General features: G+C 37.9%; 1 protein-coding gene and 1 pseudogene across 1 annotated transcript; both read right to left on the bottom strand.

Moving 5' to 3' along the window:
- Nucleotides 1-506: 506 nt before the first annotated feature.
- Nucleotides 507-911, bottom strand: LOC149249907 (protein-tyrosine-phosphatase IBR5 pseudogene; annotated as a pseudogene).
- A 1,911-nt stretch (nucleotides 912-2,822) lies between these two features.
- On the bottom strand, nucleotides 2,823-11,922 carry LOC149249906 (putative protein phosphatase 2C 44). Its single transcript, XM_089453513.1, has 3 exons — nucleotides 11,707-11,922; nucleotides 3,143-3,416; nucleotides 2,823-2,974 (listed from the first exon to the last, which is right to left on the bottom strand). Exons 1-3 carry the CDS (start codon nucleotides 11,842-11,844, stop codon nucleotides 2,823-2,825), a joined length of 564 nt encoding a protein of 187 aa, XP_089309639.1. The 5' UTR covers nucleotides 11,845-11,922.
- Between the last annotated feature and the right edge of the window lie 9,135 nt (nucleotides 11,923-21,057).

Genomic DNA, 21,057 nt, shown 5'->3' with positions numbered 1-21,057 from the left:
TGCATCCTTGTCATCTGACATACCCTCAACATAGTCATACTAACCCATGACAATAGCTATGTCCATCTCACATTACAGCAGTGTCATACAACCATCTAATAGCTTGAGATCTCAACAATATTAGACACGACAGCTCCATGTATTATGCTAATGATCTGAGCCCTCACATACCCATACAAAAAGCTTGACTGTGGTGTTATGGCCTGCGGCCTAACACATAGTTTTCCTGTAGCAGCATAAACGTTATACTTGTTCTTCCAATGATACCTCAACAAGTTTGTTCCACTGCTCCATTTAACTCGGCCTTCTAACAAGAAGAAACCACTCTCAAATGGTTGCACAAGGGATGCTCAAACAATCCCTTAACCTTGCTGCATTCTGGTTCCTTCTACTGCATCTAGGGCACAACAGAATCCTTACTTCAACTGTGGTTAGAACTCATGGTTGGACTGCGACTTGAACAGCAGATCTGGTCTCCTTTTTATCAACGTATCAGGGCCTCCTTATTACTGTGTATAGGGCTGCTGATCAGCCCTTCCTTTGCTGCGGAATTTGCCAGCATGGTCTCTCTGCCCAATAAAGTCAACAGCCTCGTTGAAAGGTAAAGTTTGTTCTTCTTTAAGGCAGTGGTAAGTGAAGGAATTCTTATATAGATTTTGGCACTTGGGCACCGTATTGAGTATCCTAGTGATTCCTTGGATCTTGAGAAGCTCGGCTCTGGATGCATTGTCGTAGCTACCAACATAGAGAAAGTCCACTAAAAACTCTGAGGGAAGCGCACTGGGTGCGTGGGCAGATTTCTCGTTGGCTCCCTGCAATTGATGCTCGCGAACGGTGCACACTTCTCCCTCTTCAAATTTGTGATAATGCCCACAGATAGCACAGGGATTCTCGCGCTCGCGCTTCCGCATGGCTGCCTAACACAGTAATCGATCTCTAGCTCTCCAAATCCGGAACAGATCAAATTAGGGCTGCGACCCGCTTTAATGGCTCTTCCTGCGATTGGAACTCGGGTTGATGGAATTTTCCCGATAGACCTGCACGTCCCTCAGTGCAAGAAAGAGCAAGCTGACCTTGTGGGTTGAGGAAATGTATCTATTAATCGCAGTTGTGAAAACAATAGCCTAAATAACTCTAGTTAGCCTACCAGGATCTCATTTTCACGAAGTCTATAAGCATAAAAGAGGATATCACGAAGTCTATAAGCATAAAAGAGGATAAGGCTGAAGTCTATATTATATGACGGTGTTCCTTTGCTTCATCACTGCGGAACAGCATTAAGATTGTACTGCGGTGCTTCCATATGACAACGAAATAGATACGTTGAATGCCTTGTGGAATGACTGTCTCCATAACCAGCGTTTTACCATGACTGCGTTGTACTGCGGCTAGGGCATTTTCATAAGGCCAACATATCACTCTTGGTGTATCACTCCTTCTCCAAAAACCCAAGACGTGGAGAGGAGGAGATCACTCAAGAATATGTGTTTAAATGACATAAAATCCTCATCTATTTATACTAAAAATGTAGAGGTTGAATAGACACGTGGGCTGGGCTTCTAGAGCCTACATAAGAGCTAGTCGGCTTGACTATAATTACATAAACAAAATAAATTCATATCTCCATAAATACTTATCGGAATCGGATGATCTTTGGATCAATCCTACACCTCTCGACGAGAGGGATCCAATAAAAATATCAGCTGCCATAAATAAGCCGACCCACATGGAGTTTGGCCCTAGTTGCCAATTTAACATAATTTTACTATAATAAAAAACAATTAGAAAGCCTTTAACCAGCGCAACATCTCTTCTAGAAAAATTCAACAATTCCAATTTAATAATCCTATCAGCCTCTCTTTGTACCTTTTGGGACAATTGCTAGTGAATAATATGAAGGCTACAATAACCCAACAATGACCAGAAAACTATCAGGTATTTATTGTTTTTTTAGAGTGCTAGATTTATGGATCTGCCTGTGTTTTTGAATTTTGTTGATCCATCTCTTTTTCTTATATTAATTCATCTATCCATCTCTGTAGGGAAAAATACAACGAGAGGCTCCACTCATCGATGGAAGCCAACGCTGGAACAAAAAACTGTACTTGAATCTATTCACAAAAGCGGCATTCATTCACCAACGTTGGAAGAGATACGGAGGATTACCAAACATTTGCAGCAGTATGGCAAAGTTGAAAATAAAAGTTCTGTCTGCAAGTATTTGATTCTGATTTGGAAGCATTGCCAACACAGCAGGAATCATTACGCATTCAAAGGCTGATTATGTCTGAAATAGGCAAATTGCAAATTTGTTTTGTGAAGGTCTTGGAGAAAGGGGATAGCTATGAGGTTCAATACACACATTTTATCAATTTGCTTGACTTATCATTCTGCTTCCACATACTATCTGTTTTAGCATTCTATTCGATTAGAAGAGAATTCTTGCCCATGTATACATTGCTAATTTGTAATAATATAATGCATCTTTGATTCAACTGGTGAGGTCGACGGAATGTTAAGCCAACCACCTTACCTCCATTCTCGCTACAGTTTTCTGCATTCCTATACCATAAGTTAAGGGGTGACACTACGTGCAATTCCAGGGACTGGGCAGATAAATGCCCCTCGGATCTGGCACCTAGGGAAAGGAAATCCTCTCTTTGCAATGCAGTTACTTGGGGCATCTTTCTTTAAGAACTTCAAAAAAGAACCTCTCTGGTATTCAGATGAAGTATTCGAGTAAAATTAATGACAATACAGTAATCAAAAAATTTCCTAGATGCTTTCTCCCATGAGATGAGTTTGCGAAAAAAAATATGCATCTAACAGTAACTATGCAAATAAGTAAATGATTGGAAAAAATGCCTTGCCTTCCACAATCCATCACTAGCCAAAATGAGAAATTTTGTGGTTGCATCTGTGGTCGTGTCTCTCACATCTGGTTTTGAACTTAAATGAACTCGAGGTACATCTCCTAATATATCAAAAAAAAAACGCCATTAAGTATACAGTTTCTCCTGTGACCATTCAAATGTTACTCTTGAGCCAGACCATTAAGATAGAATTATAAAGTTACAAATCAAAAAATTATTTAAGCATGTTCTCATTAAAATTAATCTCTGCACAACATTTGTAGTGGTACCCGGCAGGAGTGTCACAAATCCACCCCTCTCGATGTTTTGGCATTCAATACTTGGCTCATGATCAACAGTCAGCTCAATAGCAATGCCGTTTTTACATATAACAGCGCTGGAATCCCCTGTATTTGCTACAAAGAGTTTTTTCCCATCAACTAAAATAGCAGTGACTGCTGTGGAGCCACCGGGCCCTAAATCAGCTGCCTTTGCTAAAATTTTCCCATCAGTCCGGTTGTATGCATTCTTGATGGCACTTTCTGGGTCTGTCCAGAACTTCGGCTCCATTATTATCAGAGATACTTGTTAGCATTAAAATACTTAATTAGCATTTTAATCGATGGGCAAGCCCTCAAGGATATCAGCAAATCTAAATGGAAGAAGAACGATGGCATAGCAGTCAGCTCAAGGGGAACCTCGGGGGGCGTTACAACTCTCTGGTCGGAAGATTAGTTTCACCTGTCAAACTCCCATGAGACCCAGCACTGGATCTTCATGGAGCTCAAGCATTTAGAAAGTAAGTTAACTATAGCTTTATTCAATTTATATGTTCCTGTAAATTATGTAGAAAAAAGAGACTGTTGGAATACTCTTTCGGCCTTCTTAGATCAACACTCCCTAAACAACATTGTCCTGGGAGGAGATCTCAACTTAGTCATGAAGCCAAAAGAAAAAAGGGGGGGAAACAGCAGCAGAGATCAGTTGCTCCCATTGGTAGAGGAAATAATGCAGCAGAGAGATCTACTTGATTTTGCCCCGGTGAGAGGCAAATATACTTGGACCAACAACAGATCTGGGTCTGACCACATCGCTGCCCGGCTGGACAGATTTCTAATTCAAAGTTCCCTGCTGATGGAAAAGTTTCTCATATCAACAAAAATTCTCCCCAAGCTTTCCTCGGATCACAAGCCAATCCAACTCCTTTTGGCTCCTGAAGAAGATCTTGGCCCCATTCCCTTCAAATTCAGTCCTCTTTGGATTGAAAAAGAAGGGTTCAAGGACACGATCCAATCAGCTTGGGATATCCCCATCAACGGATCCCCAAGTTTTGTTTGGGAGCAAAAATTAAAAGCCACCAAAAAATCTCTAAAAGAGTGGCTAAGGAAAATCCATAACCCCACCATCCAGCAGAGAAAACTCGATGTTCAGCAGCTGGAAACCTTGCAAATTGATATGGAAGGGCTCAACATTACCCCGGAAATTTTAAATAAAGAAGCAGCCTTCCAAAGAAACATCCACCAATCCTGCAGAAGGGAAGAAGAGCACTGGAGACTTAAATCTCGCAGCCTCTGGCTAAAGGCAGGAGACCGAAATACTGCCTTTTTCCACCGACAATACAAAGCCCGCCTATCTCGGAATCATATCACTGAGATTAAAAATGATGAAGGGCAGATCTATAATAAATTCGACCAAATAAAAATTGCAGCTGAAAACCATTTCAAAAATCTATATGGCACAAGGCATGAAGGAAGCAAAGAAGACATTGAGGACCTTCTCTCTCATATTCCCCACCTCATCACCCATGAAGACAATCAGGCTTTACTGAAACCAGTTTCTGAAGAAGAAATCATCAAGGTTATTTGGGCAATGGAACCAGATAAGGCCCCTGGGCCAGACGGTTTCACAATACATTTCTTCAAAGTTTGCTGGGACATCATCAAAATAGACTTGCTGGAAATGATACAAGGTTTCTTTGGGAAAGCCAAGATTGGGGGAGGCACCAACTCCACCTTTCTCGCTCTGATACCAAAAGAGGTCAACCCGGAAACATTCAGCAGGTTTAGGCCCATCTCCCTATGCAATGCCTCCTATAAAATACTGTCCAAGATTCTGGCAAACAGAATTAAACCCCTTCTGGACAAGCTGATATCCAATGCCCAAGGGGGGTTTGTCAAAGGCAGACATATCTTGGACAATATCATCCAAGTGCAGGAAGCCATCCATTCCAGCAAACAGAGGAAAGAGAAGGGGATGCTGATCAAGCTTGATATGGCTAACGCATTCGATAGAGTCAACCATTCCTTTCTTCTCAAAGTCCTACAATCCTTTGGCTTTCCTCCTCAGTTCATCAATCTTATCAAAGCTTGCATCTCATGCCCCTGGATCGCCCCCATGGTTAATGGACGCCCAACATCCTTCTTTCAAGCTCAGCGCGGATTAAGGCAAGGCTGTCCACTCTCACCTTTCTTGTACATTCTCATGGCAGATACTCTTAGCAGGAAGCTGGCTGTGGAAATGAACACAGGAGAACTCCCAGGAATCTGAATCGCAAATGATCTAAACCCAATAAATCATGCTTTATTTGCAGATGACTCCATTCTTCTAGGAGGAGCCTCTACTAGAATCGCAGCCAATTTTAATGCTGTTTTAAAATGTTACTGTAGAGCTTCAGGAGCCGTTATAAATAACAGAAAGAGCTCAATCTTCAGATGGAATGTGAGCCAACAAAATCTCAATAATATAGCCCGGATCCTTGGATTTGAGTGCTTCGCACAATGGGACAGCATCAAATATCTCGGCTTACCCCTTACAACCGGAGTCAATAACAGATCTTTGTGGCATGGCATCATAAGCAAAATTAAAGACAAGATCACTTCCTGGGGAGGTTATTGGCTAACCAAGGGAGGAAAAATTATCCTTCTTAAATCCGTCTTATCTGCTCTTCCCATTTATCAAGCCTCCTTTCTTCTGGCCCCGAAACACATTACGGATAAGATCTCCTGTCTTCTACGAGACTTTCTCTGGAAAGGAGCGGAGGCAACAACAATAAAATTCATCTGGCAAACTGGGAACTAGTCAAGCGGCCAACTCTCGATGGTGGGCTCCAGATCAGAGATCCTGCTCTCTCTAATCTGCTACTTGGATGCAAGCTTCTGTGGAAAATATACTCAGATCCTACACATCAGGTCAGTGAAATGTTCATCTCAAAATATGCGCAGGGGATCTCCCTCAGGCACCTGTCAGCAAATAATACTTCAGCAGGCACTCTCACCTGGAATCTCTGCAGGAAAAGCATAAGCAGTTTCAGTAAACATCTATACCGCATCCCGGGCAATGGGGAGAAGACCCTTCTCTGGAAAGACCGCATCATGAACAGCCCTCCTCTTAACTCCCATGCAGAAATCCGGGACATCAGAAACTGGCTTCACGATGCAGGAATAAGAAAGTTGAATGATATCTCTGAGTGGGACAACAAAGGAAATTGGATCGAATGGGCGATCCCTCCAGTGCCAGCGCAGTTTCAACACCAAACTGAAATTCTCAAATCACTGCTCCTAAATGCAGCGCCGATACACCGCAATATCGCTGATAGATGGGGGTGGGGTGAAACTGGGTTTTATACACCATCCTTGGGTTACTCTGCCCTGTAGATCAAAAAAGATAGACTGAGAACGCCATCGTTCTGGAAACAGGTATGGAGTGCCAAGGGACTTCCCAAAGTCAATCTCTTCTTTTGGACCCTCATTCAGAATAAACAGCTCACAGGGGACAACTTGGCAAAACGAAACTTTGTTGGGCCCCATAGATGTGCATTGTGCAGGAACTCAGGAGAAACAGCCTCCCACTTGTTCATTGACTGCGTTTTTGCCAAAGAAGTATGGACATTAACCCTTCTGGGTCTGCCCGTCTCCCCGCCCCATCACAGCTCCATCGCTGTTCTCTTTTCTGAATGGATTCATCACTATCCTCATCCCATTCCAAATAAATCCTTGTGGATTCACATATGGCTTTCCATTCCTAAATTTGTAAGCTGGGAAATTTGGCTGGCCCGGAATGATTTAATTTTCAATAATTCCTCTCGCTCTCCTGCTAAATCCGCCTCAATTGCTAAAGCCCTCCTCATAGAATCAGTCCTCCAGCACTCCCATTTCTCTGACTCCTCCCTTCTCCCTTCTGAAAAGGCTTGGCTGAACCTCCACAGCCCTCATCCCTCTTGCAAAGCCCTCTCCCTTCCCCCTCCCCTCCCCTCTCCTTCATGGAAAATCAGAGAATCTGAAGCAGCTTTCCAGAACTGGTGGAAGAAGCAAAACACAACTTCAATCTTCTTTGACGGAGCCTCCAAAGGAAATCCGGGGGCTGCGGGAGCTGGTGGAGTCATATACTTTGCAGACAATCTCAGAAAGGTCCATTTCTGCTGGGGGCTTGGCATTTCCACAAACAATCAGGCAGAGCTTCTCGCCCTCACAAAAGCCTGCCAAATAGTGCGGGATAAAGGCATCAAAGACTGGCAAGCATTCGGAGACTCCGAAATCCTCATTAGGAAGATCAATTCAGATGACCAGTTCAGCAATGCAATCCTCAATAAGTCTCTGAATAGGCTGAAGCTAATCCTGCAAGACTTCACCTCCTACAAAATTTATCACATCCTCAGAAGTCTGAATAGGGAGGCAGATGAAATGGCAAACAAAGGTTGCCTATTAGAACCGGGAACTCTAAACTACAATGGAAACAGCGCTAAGCCACATAGCATATCTTAGCTAAAGGGCAGATCAGAATAAGAAGCAGAAAGCAAGGATCATACCACACTGAACAAGCATGAGAGGAACAAGACTGATATCTTCGGCACATCATCTGATACAGGGCTCAGCAAGAGGTGTACAGGTAAAATTTGGGGAACTTACTCCTTAGCAAATAAATTCTCACAGGGAAGTTGCAGCTGGAAAAAGATGGAGGCCTGCAAATTATTTCGGAACAGAGGAGCCCCTTTTTGCAAATGCCAAGTTTTCCTCCAACGAATCTGAAGGCGGCATATGCATCTCACCTAAACAATCAGTTGGACTTTGTCACGTTACTGCACTCAGAAAAGGAACGGTTGGAGGACTATACAAACGAATATTGCTGGACAGGGCTCTGCCGACGCCATTGGGCTCGTTTGGAGGGTTCCACAAAGGATAGCAATGATCTGATAAAGAAAACTATAAGTCTACAGTGAACAGCAAACCAATACGTGCCAAGATCTTCAATGGTTCCAGATAAATCCTCGGCAATCCTTGTTCCTATGCCGGAAAATGCGCAGAGTCCTAAGAGGTGTCGATTCACAGGCTTGCGGTTTCAAACAAAGCCACGAAAATCCTTGTCCCTAAGCCGGAAAATGTGCAGAGGAGAGGTGTCAGTCTACAAGCTTGCAGAACCTCCTAAGGCAGGAAAATAGAAAGGAATGTTATGTAAAACTGGGTGTTTAGACCTTGGTCAAACCAGATTTTTCTAATAAAAGATATCCGTTACTGTTAAAAAAAAAAAAAAAAACTTAATTAGCATTTTACACCATACGAAACTTTGAAAATAGCAAGTGACAATCAATACAACGAATGGCAGATCAGCTGTAAAAGCATTTTACTGGATGTGCATCAGAGTCAGAAATCTCATCTAATATACAATTTTTTTTTCTAAAGAGTCATTTGAGAACCATCATATTTATATAAATGAAGGAAATTATCAAAAATGATAACGATTTGTCACAAACGCAATTTTTGCAATAAGGAAGCACTATTGCTTTATGCCATGACGTAATGCTACTATTAGACGTTTTTTCTTTGGATAGGTGCAAGAGACAAATGAACATATAAGTATAGGAAATATATGAACAGTTTAAGCTATTTGAAAAATAGTGGATTTACGCATGAAACATATTCAACTAGAAATATGATGGGGAAAAACAAGAAATTCATTATATGTGAGAAGTAAAATGTTGGAGAATCTTCGCCTTTGAGGTTTGAGAAATGGACATGGCAATATATCACAACTAGAAAAATATTGGTCATTGATACAGATCATTGTTACAATTAACAATATATATCATATGCCAAAGATAAAACACAGGAAATTAGCCCATGAAGTCAATGCAAGTAAAAACACCATAATAGAACCAATAGAGGAGAAAATGAAATTGTTTCACAAGTTACAATCAAGTTAGGGAATTGAGATAAACATATGCAATTTGGAAAATGGAAAGAAACTTTGAACCTGCTCCAATTTAATGTATAATTTTAATTTTTGATTGACTAGCGATTGCAAAACAATACATGTCACAATACAATCAACTATAAAATTTAAATAGATGTTGAATTTTGATTACAAGTATTCCCCATGATTCATAGATGGTAAACCAGGTAGACCATCAGCATTGATTACAGTGCATAACCCCAAAGGAATTGTAAGAGTTGAACTTGTGACATCCCATTTCTGAGAAGTTCAATGTCTAACTCCAAGGCCAATCAAGCCAACCCCAGGGCTCAAAAATAAGATAATAAAAAATATATGCATTTGGTAACGAGGCGTGATACCTATCATCCAGCTCAGAAAGGATATAGGTTGGTAACAATTGAAATAGACTTACAAATTAGCTAATTTAGAGAGTTTCATTGTGGGCAAAATCAAGAATCTCATTCTAGATTACGATTTAAGTTGGGAATCAAACCCTACTCAACTAATGAAAGGACTGAAATTTGCTAAACCCCTTTCCAGCACTAATTTAAATATGTAGACTATAGATTGGTACTACCCAGGCACTCCCTAGGTGACATTATCAAGGAGCGCATCAGTAGCTACAGAGTGATTGATACAGATGTGGATGCTTCTTCTCCCTCCTATACTTTTTACATCTATACCTAATGACAAGTAATGGGCACTTCCACAGTATGTTGTAACTGGTGTACTTTTGAGCCCCGTCGACCTCTCTTTTGGTCACCCACTGCCATTAATAAAACTAGTCTTATCTTATCTTCTGTCGTATGTTAATAGGAAATGGTACTGTAATATAAAAACAATACTAAATAGCTAGGACTAACTCTCACCAATTTAGATCCTCATCTAGGTGAGCACTTAGTGTCTATACTTTCTTTTCTATATTTGAGGCCAATGTACATCGAGAAATTACACTGTACAATACAAGTATTCAAGAGACATCTGCTATCAATTCCATCTTAGCAACGACAATCTCAGTTACATACCATGAACCACGTAATCCAAATGTACATCAAGAAATTAAATTGTACAAAACAACTATTCGAGCGACACCTCCCATCAATTCCGTTTCAGCAAAAGCAATCTCGGTTATTTACCCTGAACCTCAAAATTTTGACGACATGGTTCATGGTATACAACTGAGATTGTTGTTTGCTGAAATGGAATTAATGGAAGGTGTCACTTGAATAATTGTTTTGTACGGTGTAATTTTTTGAGGTACAATGGCCTCAATAGCCATTGGGTTCTAGGCTTATTCTACATTACATCTTTAATATCGGAAGCAGGATCCAATTTGACCCATATTTAATATCGGAAGCAGGATCCAATTTTACCCAGATCTATATACATAATAATAATAGTGGATTGAGTACCATCAAAATTGTGTAATAAAATAAATTTTGTTATTTTAATTTTTTATTAGTTTTTTTTAACAAATTTGATTTTTATTTTATTTGGTATAGAGAGTAAATGTTTGAAATTGTTGGTGTATAATTAGCCCATGCCATACATTTCAATAATGAACATTGCATGCAGTTTTGTTAATAGTGTTTTTGTAATTCACTGTTAAAAAATTAGAATTAACCATATGTAGTGGTAGTAGGCAAGACCTTTTTTCGCACCATTTATGACTGAATTTTTTCAAATTTTATGAAGAAAATTGATATTTAAAAGTCTCTTTCAAGAGGTTCTAGGGAATTTGTATTTGGAAAATATTATATCCATGGTTTATAAATTACTCACAAAAAGTTGATTCAAAGTAAAATTCCAATTTCTATTGTGATGGGTTAGAAATGGTTTTAACTATTGACTTTTGTATTTTAATTTTCCCCTAGCTTTTAAATACATTTCAAACTCTTTAATTGGCTTCATGGATTGTGAATGCTTAGAATTATTGACCTAAATATATGTATTATTAATGTCTTTTGCAAAACAACCCTTCACAACCACCATAAATAAAATAGACCCTAAAATCTTTGAACCCCACACAATATTTAAAATTTTTAAATCAGTAATATTATTAAATAAACTAATATCATTTTTTTTTTGAGAAATTTAAATTTTATAAATTCTCAATATTACTTGCAGTTATTCTTAGCTGTAAAAATTTTACACATTTAGGGACGAAAGGCACACTCATCATAAGTTTTACTTCATGAATTGGAAGGTCAGTTTACCAAAAGAAAAATATAGTATTTTCTTGGGAATTTCACGACAGTAACAAGGTGCTCTACAGCCCAGTATTACATAGATGTTGTTACATATATATATGGCAATATCTAAAAAATAAATAAAATAGCATAGATCCATCTTAAACCCGGATCTCTCAAATACCAAGAGAGATCAAATAATAATAAAAATTTACACCTCAAGAAATTTGATCCCTCTCAGTACTTGATGAACCCAAATTTGATGAATCTACACTAGTTTTAATAAAACCCTTTAAAAAAATGTTTAAAAAATGTATTAAAACATCATCATTAACAAAATTGAATAAAGTTGATCAGTTCAAAAATTTACGAAAAAGGTTGAAATGCAATACAAAATCTTGCAAAAAGTCCAAGAAAATTTGAGATGACCATCCAAGGCACGAGCACTTCATACCTACCTCATTTAAAATGTTGTCAAAAAGATTTGATTGCAAGTAACATGGGACGCCATGTCCCAAATGTCCGTCAAAGATAGCAAAAAGCCCCAAATCATGATCTTCTACATGCCTATACTCTGCGACATGGTAGTCCTCCATATCATGCCTTGTTTTACCCTTCACTAAATGAAATCCATGAATTACTTTATTGTTTGGTAACTTGCAACGTCCTTTTCTTGTATCAAATGAGGATGGAGTGAAGCCAACTGCCGTATTGTTGCCACTTTAGCAGCCATTGTAGCCAGTCAAGCATTGATTACGGCAACATTCTCAATCATAAGACAGTCCATGGCTCTTAGTTGCTTCCCTCGAGTGAATATTGTTCATACCTCACAAAACTACGAGGGTTAGATCTATTCACCTAAAGTTAACTATGTTCTCATGGTTATCTGCCTTGCAATTGTCGTAGGATTCCGGGATGGAACACAATTTGGTAATGCATATGGTAAGAATATACGAATTTATATCTGACAACCGAATTTGGTAGTTTTTATCGATTCTTTTGTGTTTCCAAGGATAATTTTAGGTGTTTGGTGGTGCAGAGGTTGCAGTGGTTGGGGTCATGTTCATTACAACGTGCGTAGTAGCCTTGGTCATGCTTGTGGTTGGAACATGCATGTTTTTCTTATACTACCCTTCACTCTATTTTTTGCTATCTTTGAAGGCGTTTATCTATCATCTATATTGAAAAAGGTGCCATAGGGAGGTTGGTGTCCCTTCCTAATTGCAACAATTTTGGTCATGCTTGTGGTTTGGAACATGCATGTTTTTCTTATACTACCCTTCACTCTGTTTTTTGCTATCTTTGAAGGAGTTTATCTATCATCTGTATTGAATAAGGTGCCACAAGGTCGTTGGTGTCCCTTCGTCATTGCAACAATTTTTCTGACCATAATGTTCTCTTGGAAATAAGGAAGGTAGAAAAAGTATAAATATTTAGCACAGAGAAAACTCAGCATAGAAGGTTTGAATGGATTGATTGTTGGGATTAATTCACTTGTATCAGGAATTCATTTCTTTTGCAGTGACCTTATTTCTGACTTACCACCGATTATTGAGCATTATGTAAAGAATGTGGGGTCTCTGCATGAAGTTCTTATCATTGTCACCATAAGAATGGTTCCAGTCAAGACAATACTTTTGTCGGAGAGATTTATGGTTGGAAAACTAGAGCCAAAAGGTGTATATAAATGTGTAGCCCAATATGGTTACAAAGATGCCCCAAACATTGAAGGCTCTGAATTTATCAGCCAGGTTTTTGAAAGCATAAAAGACTATCTCAAGCTTAGAGGAACTCATTCCTCCTCACATGACAGAAGTTATGCAAGCAGAAATACAGTGGAAGAAAGTAACTACTCTTAGATGAGGAATTGTAGTAGATTGAATTGGCAAAGAATACAGGGTTTGTGTATCTTCTAGGAAAAATCACATTGAAGACTAATAAGAGCGCTAGGCCTTTTGAAGGATTACTGATTGACAAGCTCTATAGGTTTCTCCAAAACAATTGCAGGTTGACTCTGTCTCCCTACAATATACCACCTGTGCATTTACTTCAAGTCAGAATGGTGCAAGAAATTTAGAGTTCGTTCACACAAAACTGTTAGAAGACAATGAAATTATAAGCTTTTACTCATAATAAAACTTTTAGGGCTGTAAAGTTCCTGATCACTCAAAAATAAGATATAATTTTGTACTATTGTTACTATTTTAATAGATTTATAAGATTTCAAAATGCAAAGTTCTGTTGAGATCAGAAGAAATAAGCATTGATTTTTTTACCATTTCTGCAATAAATCATGAATCATGTAGAGTGAACTGGTACATACATGTTTAATGTTTTGTGACTGGTGGAATAGAAAAAAATGATAACAGCTCATTACTTTTCAGTTTCAATCCTTATTTTACAGTAAGGCTCTTATCTTTTGATGAAATGCAGAGGCTGGTAAATTAAAATTTTCAAGAAATCCCAGGTAGAGTTTGTTAAGCGGGAATTTTAAATTTTAATAGTAACTCCTTTTTATCCTTTGTCCTCGGAAATTTGTACACTCTCGAGTTGTTTGGGGCTAAGTACCAGTTCATGTGTTACAGGCCCAAGCCACCAAACAACACTATTACGATGTTGGTCCCTTCAAATTCTGAATCTAAGAAGCCCCATAGGAGCAACAAAATGAAAATGATACCTAGAAAAAAAATTCCCGGGTCTAGGAGTAGCCAAAAACAATTGAGCGAAAGAACATGGTTTATGGCAAGGATTAAGACTGGCTCTAGACGATGGCATCTCCCATTTATCATTTTTGGGTGATTCCCTTATAACCATTCAAAAATGTATCAAGTGGTCCAAACAACAAGTTTTTGATCTAAGCCCAACCATGCAAATAATAATACTATTGATGGAACAACTCGAATTTATAGAATTCTTTCACATAAAAAGGGAACACAACAAGGTCGCGGATGAGCAGGAAAATAAGGCAGTTTCCCTAGAGCAAGGGGATTCAAAGGTGAATGAGGGTACCCCATCTAAATGTCAAGTTCCATGATCTGAATTAAATGTAGGTCCATGAATTGCATGAATGGCTTGGATAAGAGCGATACAACTGTCAGGAGGTTTAATTTATTTCTCAACTATTTGGCACATATGATACGCAGAAGAAGGCTTGGGGACATGAATGATAGTCTCATCCCCTAGGTGGAAAATAATGGTGAAGCTTGACAAGAACCCAGACAACTGTGAGGCAATCAGCCAAGATTTAATGTGGAGGGGATGTGAAGAACCTATCCATGCAAAGTTCGAGGAGGATTGTCACCGGTCGATCATGTGGGAATTTTTCTTAGAGAAGGAAGCTATGGAAAGGAATTCATTTGCACGAAGTGCATTAACAAGAAGCATTGATTCTGAAGTGACCTTTGGTTCCATCAATGTGGAGTTGATCTTAGTTATAAGGAGATGGTTGGCTAAGGATTTTGAATTTTGGTTAGCATTGCACCCTGCCAAAAGTAAATTTATGGATTCCCCATCTGGAAACGGTTATGGGGACTCTTCTGAGAATTCTTCTGGAGCGTTCAGGCATGGAATAAAGCAAATGATATCACACATAGGAGGGAAAATAATCTCTGAAGCTAGGTCCCATTGCTCTCTCATGATGAGTCAGTTTGAAGGTCTGAGGAAGGATATGGAAATAATGCATGTAGCCTCGAACGTTATTATGACAAATATTGAGAATTTGGATCTAGAAAACTCGGAGGAAAAGGTGGGAATAGTGTTCGTCTTTGTCCTGAACAAGGCGTTTGGGATTTGGGAGGTTGGCTATAATGAATAAGATAGAGGCGTTCAAGGCACTCATGCTCCAGAGAATATGGCTCACCTGGACATTCAACAAGTGGTTGCACAACTGGAAAAGGAGGATGCAAGTCTGTCAACAGAAGTTGAGGCAATAGAGATGGACGAAATTGGACAGCATGAGCCATATGGTGCAGATTAGATAGTTAATTTATATAGTTTTTCCTGCTATGGAAGTATGTAAAGTTTAATTGGGGGGTTTTGGCGGTTATATAAGAAAAATGTAGTAGAAGAAATATGCAAGAAAATTTTGAAAATCTTATGTCTATGGTCAGAGCTATTTAGTAGGGATATGAACTTGATGTTGCTTCTGATTGTATCAGTTCCGGCCAGAATCCAGTTTTGTTAATAGAAATATAACCGTTATTTAAAAAAATAAAAAACAATAAAACAACACGTTTTGTACCAGTGTTTGTCAAGTTCACTACCTTCATCAATGTTAATTATATAGAAAAACCCATGCTTAACATTAACATACAAGTGAAAACAAAAAACCTATCAAGAGAAGGTATATTATCACACGACTGGGAGGTCACACTAAGAAAATTGAACGTTATGAAAACATCTAATGAGGACGTGGACACATCAACAGGCTCTCTTGGAGTCCCAGGTGAGGTTAGACTATTTTCCCCACTAATAATGGTCTCTATATGGATAAGATGCATAGCCATATCGCAATGCTTGAGTCCTAAGTCCTGATGCTCCAATTGCAATTCATCTAACTGCATCAAAATCTCTCGTTTTACTTCATTACACTCCAAAAGAATTTTATTAAGGAGGGACATGATATTCCAATATAACTATATAGTGAAAAGGTATTGGTTATAGTGTCTATGGGTGTGTTGTAGATCAGGGATCCATTCTACCATAGAGGCCAACACCTTGGCATCTAAAAATTCATCTATGTTGACATGGACTTCAATTATAGTAGTTTCAATTTCATTCCAAATTTTAATAGGTTCTTGGGGTGGTATCTTCTAGTTTCATTATGGGCCCAAGGGAAAGCTTTGTCACTCCATTATATCCTAATAGAGGAACCTTCATGACTTCTAGCCTTCTATCTCGACATGTTGTGAAGGAGCGAAAAAATTAGGGATAAGAGAAGCCCGCAAGAGGAGAGGAACAAAGTGCAACTATGGTAACAAAGAGGAAGTCATGGAAGGGAGAACTCCCATATGGAAATTTATTGAATAGAGGGGTTTACATGGACCAAATAATGTTAAGACAATTAATAACACTACAAGGAGAGATGTACAAGTAAGGGGCTAATAGCCGAGATGAATTTTTGGCTTAAAAGGTGTTGGAAAAAGATAGAGAAAACACCATGCAGTTTAAACAACAGTGAACAAATAGTGTAAGAACATTCATGCTCCAAAAAGCAAAATAGAATACATACACTTGGATATTCTTAGTAAAATACTACATTGGGAAACGGAAGTCGAGAGTACCTGCACATAGAAGTTGCAGAATGAAGCCCATTTGGAGCATAATCTCCACTCCCACTTTTTTAGGTCACTTACAATATGAACTTCTATCTACCCAGCATGAAAGCTTCAAATTGGTGCCACCACCTTGCACAGACACACTTTGGATTCAAGCAGAGGAAAATTAGACAAGTTTGGGATAAAATCCTGAGAGGCTAAGTTAAGAGAACCTGGTCCTACCCCCTTACAGATTGAGGAAACAACAATATGTATTTGGATATTGATGATACAAAAAAGAGGAGCACATAAAATAGAGGCTCAAACCAGTGCAACAATGGAGTAAATGGAATGAAAATATCCCAATTACCTTCATTAAGTTTCCCACCTACACCAACTATGAGTAATGAATTCGCCATCATAATGGAATTGACATGGGGAAGCATGAAGCTATGTTATAGATTAAATAAAGTGTGGGATAGCCACACCTCCCCATTCGCATGAGTAGGTTGATGACAATGGATCCCCCCACCCCACCCCCCACCCCTTCCCCAACCCCCACCCCCCATTTATTACACGTGTCTAAAGTTGCCTTATATTTGTCACTTCATCTAGGGAGGGCTCACTAGTCATAGTAACATTGTGATCTCGATCCTTGGAGAGGAGGGGGAAATAGTTTTGTGACAGGGGGTAGGAATGGATGGTGGAACAATGGGAAGAGAGGGATAAATTTTCCTTTGAGCATCCAAAATTTTCCTAAAAGTTGGCTACCTTGTTCCCTAAGTGACGAAAGTGGAGTGGAATGAGAATAGGGATATGGGGGAGGAGAGAGGTAATACGAGACAAGAAGTTATCAAGTCTCCAATTGAGGGACAAGTCATCCATCCTTTTTCCATTGAGGATCTTCATAAGAATGGAAACTATTAAGCAATATTAATCCCCTTCTATGATCACTTTGTTGAATCCCAAGTTCTTGGTAGCTAGGAGTCCCTTTTCAATAGCAAAGAGTTTAGTAGCATTGTTTCAATTGAAACCCATGGAGCCTGCTAGGACATAAAGTAGATTCCCTTCCTCATCTTTGAAGATTCCCCCATAACTAGTTTAACTTGGATTCCCTTTGGAAGCCCCATCAAAATTGTATTTGAGGAATCTAGGAGTTGGGGGTGGTGGGGGGGTCCAAATAACTGGTGAATGAGGGGAAGGTGTGGGGTGAGGTGGGGGGGATGACAGGGGAAGGGAGAATGGATTCCTTAGAGGTAGTATTCCAGTATTCAGGGGACCAAGGGAAAAACAAAGTGGATTCTTGAATATTTTGGAAGCTCGATGCCATACTATGTCATCATTTAGACTTTAACTGCAAAAAATGTGGTTGTTTCTTTTTTTCCAAATCAACCAGAGAACAAATCCATGAGTGAGGAATCAGGCTTAATTAAGGATGGGGTTATGGAAAGCTAAGGATTGTCATGTTCTTGAGGATTCTAAGTTGTCTGAATTGTGCCCGTCATATTGCCCAAATCAAATTTCCACATGAGACTAGATGTGTTTTTCAAAAGTGCAAGCATTGAAGATGTGCTCTATAATTTCCTAATTATTTATGCATAGATGACAAACTAATTTCCCCTCAAAGCCTCATTTTGTGATTTGATCCTAAGTAAGAAGTTTGTGTCTAGAAACATGCCACGGGAAGTGGGAAACTTTAGGTTAGAGGTTTAGGGTCCATATATGCAGCCAAATTGTATCATGATTGATCTAATTGTGCTCCAATATAAGGTGATAAGCCTCTTTAACTATAAAGGTACCAACGAGTTTGTATCCCCATCTAAGTTGGTTTGTACCATTGTTGATGGATATTTTCCTTGTTGTGGCTTTTGTTCAAGGAGGGACCATTCCTAATTCGAAAGAGGTATTATTATTCTTAATATGAAAATACAATTTATGCATTTTATTATTTCTTAAGAAAATATTATATTATTTTTAAGCGGGATTTTATCATATTCTATTTATAAGATATTTTATATTCAACCAACTTCAATATCATTGATACTCAGTTTTTTCCCATGTTTTTTAGGCTCATTCACCATGTAAATTAAAGCACAACAAATATAGAATATTTATGAAATATTAGTGACTCCAACAACATTACAAATAAATCAATAACATTAGGGTTTGAAGATTTTTGTGGGGTCGATTTTGAATCTAAGATGTTGGAAATTCCATAGTAGTCATTTTTTAATCTCAATTTTTCGAGTCTATACCAAGACCCATTGTCAAGGCAATGGGTCTTGGTATAGACTCAAAACGTTGACATTTAAAAATGACTACTGTGGAAATTTTGGCATCTCAGATCCAAATCAATACCATGATTGATTGAAGAATCTTGTAGGTAAAGTATAGTAGAGCTAAATAAAAAATTAACTAAACTACATCAAAGACGTTTTTTAAGGGGGGAGCCACTCTATCATTTTTCATCTATCAAAAATAAATGGAAGGATGTCATTTCAAGTCACACGCTACTAGATTTGTAGTACAATGTTGTTTTCTCTGGCAAATTCATCTAGGTATTTTGATTGTGTTCCTTCTACTTCAAATAGATGCTTGTTATGTCGCATTTTGTTTTTGTGTGGTAGCTCTCTATCAATATATTTTCCAATCAAGTCACTTTATCTAAAATAATCTACTACATGAGTCTATTCTGATTACTCTTGATTATGTTACTCTAGCTATTTGATAGGGGTTGAATCTTCAACATAATACCAACTTGAATGCTCTATATTGCTTCCCTCTATTTCTATGGATTTTGGGACTAGTCCCTATGTTTTTATGTTGCATGACAATGGTTCCTGAATTGTACAATCTTGATTTTGTCAATGGATCTAAGGATTTTGAAATCATATCAGAGGTTATAGTGAAGGAGGTTAAGAAAAGTAAATATTATTATGGTAGAATAGAATAATTGGTACTTTAAATTTCACTTGAAATTAAACCACATAATGATGTGAGAGCACCCCAACATGGCTATCATCATTTCACCTTTTGAAATGGTATTATGCATAGGGATCATTATGTTTTTGAGCATTTTCCATGTGTAATTCACCATAAATTTCCTCCTTTGTGGGATTTATTATATCTCCCCTTTCTATTAAATAATCATATTGGCTTACCTATGAGGTGTATACCAATTGGGATGTGTGGGGTTTAGTCCCCGCGATCTCTAAGGCTCTAACCTCATGGAAAGGAGTTGAGGATGGAAGCCACCTTTGGGGGAGTTAAACTATTCCAAGGGGTGTCCAAGCTTAATCGAGCTTCGCACAATCTCAGTGATGGAATCCCATTAGTGGAAGATCATTCTTTCATCCAACATTGAGAGTGGCCTTAACCTAGACTCAACTTAAATATGAAAAAAGCGAAGAAACGAAAAAGCTTATTGACTTGCATTTTTAATATGCCCCATTTATGTGATAGTAGTGGTGTGAATTGCAAGGTGGTCGTGATGTAATAGGTAATCTAATAACGTAATGTATTTCCATTCACTAATTGAATACACTAAACAATGTGATCAAAATTAAACCATAGATTCTTTTCTAGCACAACGTTTGATAAATAACTTACTCATATCCATCATCGCCTGCATAGGAAGTAATGAAAGCTCATTATGTGAATGATCATGACTCATCAATGACCGAGTTTTCTTATGATTGTCATTGAGGTCATTTTTATTATTATTATTATTAATATCATCTTATATATTTATTTATGGTATAAATAATTATTATTTAGAAAATTAAATTATCATGTTGAAGATTAAATGTGTTTATAATTAATGTTTAATATAAAAGATAGTGTAGAATTTTCTATTAATTTTTATTATAAATTTAAAATTTTATTTTTTAATAAAAAAATAGATTTCATATATTTAATTTTATATATTAAATTTAAATTTATAAATTTAATATATTTTTAATTAATTGATTTAAAATTAAATTTTTCCTCTAATTAATATAGTTTTTGACATCATCATTATAATAATATAAATTATATTAAAAAAAAAGTTCTTTTAACGTTAAAATGCATTTTGTGAAATTCTCACTCAACTATATGACAAACCCATAAGATCTTGTTGGACAAATGTGGAAGATCTTATTATCATTGTAATAAGTGAAATGCATTTTGTGAATTTCTCACTCAAGTAGATGACAAACCCAAAAGATCTTGTTGGACAAATAGATGACAAACCCATAAGATCTTGTTGGACAAATGTTGAAAAAAGGTAGAGTTCAATAATTAGCCTACAAGTTATTAGAGACCAATAAGTAATATACTTCATATTATATATGACATAGTTGAAACTTTGTCGATTCACCATTACTTCCTTCTTCATAATGACCTCTCTCGGTTCATTTTTTATTTTCCGATATTTAGGTATTACTTGTGAGAGTTGGTCAATCACTATCATTAGATCTTTCATGTAGCATCTTTCATTAGAGATATGAGCTTCATTTTGGATACCTATATTTTTATATTTGGAAAAAAAATATTGCTTATAATGGCTCGACT

The sequence above is a fragment of the Pinus tabuliformis genome, chromosome 7 (genome assembly GCF_031772625.1).
Source record: "Pinus tabuliformis cultivar Carrire ecotype Pingquan chromosome 7, CPIR1, whole genome shotgun sequence".
Taxonomy (NCBI): Eukaryota; Viridiplantae; Streptophyta; class Pinopsida; order Pinales; family Pinaceae; genus Pinus; species Pinus tabuliformis.
The sequence above is the reverse complement of the archived record's forward strand: the minus strand, read 5'-3'. Positions and strand labels throughout refer to the sequence as shown.